Source organism: Mesoplodon bidens (genome assembly GCF_964165515.1).
Source record: "Mesoplodon bidens genome assembly, contig: HAP1_SCAFFOLD_291, whole genome shotgun sequence".
Lineage (NCBI taxonomy): Eukaryota > Metazoa > Chordata > Mammalia > Artiodactyla > Ziphiidae > Mesoplodon > Mesoplodon bidens.
In genome coordinates, this window is record NW_027671677.1 from 67,291 (window position 1) to 71,375 (window position 4,085).

The 4,085-nt window shown below is 44.4% G+C and overlaps 1 protein-coding gene across 1 annotated transcript; it reads left to right on the plus strand.

Annotated features, from left to right (window-relative positions):
• Positions 1-716: 716 nt before the first annotated feature.
• LOC308611199 (UDP-N-acetylglucosamine--peptide N-acetylglucosaminyltransferase 110 kDa subunit-like) lies at positions 717-4,085 on the plus strand. The gene has a single exon (XM_081260078.1). It carries the CDS (start codon positions 916-918, stop codon positions 4,054-4,056), a length of 3,141 nt encoding a protein of 1,046 aa, XP_081116204.1. The 5' UTR covers positions 717-915; the 3' UTR covers positions 4,057-4,085.

Genomic DNA, 4,085 nt, shown 5'->3' on the forward strand with positions numbered 1-4,085 from the left:
AATATGATCCAACATAGCGGACTATGATAGAAGGAAAATTGGCAAAGAAATAGACGCTGGTCTTACCTGATGGAAGTTAAAATATCTCACTTTTGACAATTTTGCAAAAACCTATAATTACATGAACTAATTTCTAGGGTTCTTCGTAGGACCTAAAAAGGAACCCATAGAGTTGTGGAACAACAACAGAAGCTACTGTGATGAGAAGCCCCGGCACCACAACAAAGAGTAGCCCCCGCTCACCTCAACTAGAGAAAGCCTGCACGCAGCACTGAAGACCCAATGCAGCCAAAATAAAAATAAATAAATAAAAATAAATAAATTTATCTTTTAAAAAGTAACCCTCAGGTTTGAGTCATGAGAAATTTGATGAGGAGAAATTAGCTAATGTTTTCAGAACTTTTAAAATATCAAACTCAGTCTCTAAGATTTTAGCATCATATACAACATCGGTTACTTATTAGTGGTTTGGGAAGGCCAATTTAAAATTTTCTCATCTTACTGTATTGAAATTCATGGCCCTAATGTTTTCCACGTTGACTATATGAATGATGAAGAAAAGTCAATCATGTATCTCATTTCCAACTGGACAGAAAACAATATTTTAAAAAGTGTTTGGACTACTGACTTTTGATTTCTTGTAAGGCAAATGGATAGGTAATTTTTATTCCCTGATTAGCAGAAAAATGGTGGAAGAGGGCAGGGTTAAGAATTAAGATTTCAAGAGCATGAGAGGTAGATGGCCAACCAGAGTTCCTAAGGTTCGGTGCCTGTAACCGTTGCCGCCGCTTAAGCCTGCCAAAGCAGTGGTACGGCTGCTGCGCTCGTGTTTGCTACCTCTAGAAACATTCTTGCCAGTAGTGGCGGCAGCGGGACTCAATTACCCCCTTTTTTCACTCTCTCCAGAAGCTCCAGATGGCGTCTTCCGTGGGCAACGTGGCCGACAGCACAGAACCAACGAAATGTATGCTTTCCTTCCAAGGGTTAGCTGAGTTGGCACATCGAGAATATCAGGCAGGAGATTTTGAGACAGCTGAGAGACACTGCATGCAGCTCTGGAGACAAGAGCCAGGCAATACTGGTGTACTTTTATTACTTTCATCTCTACACTTCCAGTGTCGAAGGCTGGACAGATCTGCCCACTTTAGTACTCTGGCAATTAAACAGAACCCTCTTCTGGCAGAAGCCTATTCGAATTTGGGGAATGTGTACAAGGAAAGAGGGCAGTTGCAGGAAGCAACTGAGCATTACCGGCATGCATTGCGTCTCAAACCAGATTTCATCGATGGTTATATTAACCTGGCAGCCGCATTGGTAGCAGCAGGCGACATGGAAGGGGCAGTACAAGCTTACGTCTCTGCTCTTCAGTACAATCCTTATTTGTACTGTGTTCGCAGTGACCTGGGGAACCTGCTCAAAGCCCTGGGTGGCTTAGAAGAAGCCAAGGCATGTTATTTGAAAGCAATTGAGACGCAACCGAACTTTGCAGTAGCTTGGAGTAATCTTGGCTGTGTTTTCAATGCACAAGGGGAGATTTGGCTTGCAATTCATCACTTTGAAAAGGCTGTCACCCTTGACCCCAATTTTCTGGATGCTTATATCAATTTAGGAAATGTCTTCAATGAGGCACAGATTTTTGACAGAGCTGTGGCAGCTTACCTTTGTGCCCTAAGCTTGAGTCCAAATCATGCAGTGGTACATGGCAACCTGGCTTGTGTATACTATGAGCAAGGCCTGATGGATCTGGCAATAGACACCTACAGGCGAGCTATTGAATTGCAACCACATTTCCCTGATGCTTACTGCAACCTAGGAAACGCTCTCAAAGAGAAGGGCAGTGTTGCTGAAGCAGAAGATTGTTATCATACAGCTCTCCGGCTGTGTCCCACCCATGCAGACTCTCTGAATAACCTAGCCAATATCAAAGGAGAACAGGGAAACAGTGAAGAGGCAGTTCGCTTGTATCGTAAAGCATTAGAGCTCTGCCCAGACTTTGCTGATGCCCATTCAAATTTAGCAAGTGTATTGAAGCAGCAGGGAAAACTGCACGAAGCTCTGATGCATTATAAGGAGGCTATTCGAATCAGTCCTACCTTTGCTGATGCCTACTGCAATATGGGAAACACCCTACGGGAGATGCAGGATGTTCAGGGAGCCTTGCAGTGTTATACTCGTGCCGTTCAGATCAGCCCTGCATTTGCGGATGCCCACAGCAATCTGGCTTCCATTCACCACGATTCAGGGAATATTCCAGAAGCAATTGCTTCTTATCGCACTGTTCTGAAGCTTCAACCTGACTTTCCTGACGCTTATTGTAATTTGGCTCATTGCCTGCAGGTTGTCTGTGATTGGACAGACTATGATGAGCGAATGAAGAAGTTGGTCAGCATTGTGGCTGACCAGTTGGAGAGGAATAGGTTGCCTTCTGTGCAGCCTCATCATAGTATGCTCTATCCTCTTTCTCATGGCTTCAGGAAGGCTATTGCTGAGAGGCATGGGAACCTCTGCTTGGCTAATATAAGTGTCCTTCATAAACCACCGTATGAACATCCAAAAGACCTGAAGCTCAGTGATGGTCGACTGCGTGTAGGATACGTGAGTTCTGACTTTGGGAATCATCCTACTTCTCATCTTATGCAGTCTATTCCAGGCATGCACAATCCTGATAAATTTGAGATATTCTGTTATGGCCTGAGCCCACATGATGGCACAAACTTCCGAGCGAAGGTGATGGCAGAAGCCAATCATTTCATTGATCTTTCTCAGATTCCATGCAATGGGAAAGCAGCTGATCGCATCCATCAAGATGGTATACACATCCTCGTAAATCTGAATGGTTATACCAGGGGTGCTCGAAATGAACTCTTTGCTCTCAGGCCAGCTCCTATTCAGGCAATGTGGCTGGGGTACCCTGGGACTAGTGGCGCACTTTTCATGGATTATATCATCACTGATCAGGAAACTTCACCTGCTGAAGTTGCTGAGCAGTATTCTGAGAAACTGGCTTATATGCCCCATACTTTCTTTATTGGTGATCATGCTAATATGTTTCCTCACCTGAAGAAAAAAGCCGTCATCGATTTTAAGTCCAATGGGCACATTTATGACAATCGGATTGTGCTGAATGGCATCGACCTCCAAGCATTTCTTGATAGTCTATCAGATGTGCAAATAGTCAAGATGAAATGTCCTGATGGAGAAGACAACGCAGACAGCAGTAATACAACTCTTAATATGCCTGTCATTCCTATGAATACTGTTGCAGAAGCAGTTATTGAAATGATTAACAGAGGACAAATTCAGATTACAATTAATGGATTCAGTATTAGCAATGGACTGGCAACTACCCTGATCAACAATAAGGCTGCCACTGGAGAGGAGGTTCCCCGTACCATTATTGTAACCACACGTTCTCAGTACGGGTTACCAGAAGATGCCATTGTGTACTGTAACTTTAATCAGTTATACAAACTTGACCCATCTACTTTGCAGATGTGGGCAAATATTCTGAAGCGTGTTCCCAATAGTGTACTGTGGCTGTTGCGTTTTCCAGCAGCAGGAGAAGCTAATATTCAACAGTACGCACAAAATATGGGCCTTCCCCCGAACCGTATCATTTTTTCCCCTGTTGCTCCTAAAGAGGAACATGTTCGGAGAGGCCAGCTGGCTGATGTCTGCTTGGACACTCCACTCTGTAATGGACACACCACAGGGATGGACGTCCTTTGGGCAGGGACCCCCATGGTGACTCTGCCAGGAGAGACTCTTGCTTCCCGAGTTGCAGCTTCCCAGCTCACTTGTTTAGGCTGTCTTGAGCTGATTGCTAAAAATAGACAAGAATATGAAGAGATAGCTGTGAAACTGGGAACTGATGTAGAATACCTGAAGAAAATTCGTGGCAAAGTCTGGAAGCAGAGAACATCTAGCCCTCTGTTCAACACCAGACAATACACGATGGAACTAGAGCGGCTCTATCTACAGATGTGGGAGCATTATGCAGCTGGCAACAAACCTGATGACATGATTAAGCCTGTTGAAGTCACTGAGTCGGCCTAAATAATGACTGTGTGCCCAGGAGAATTACC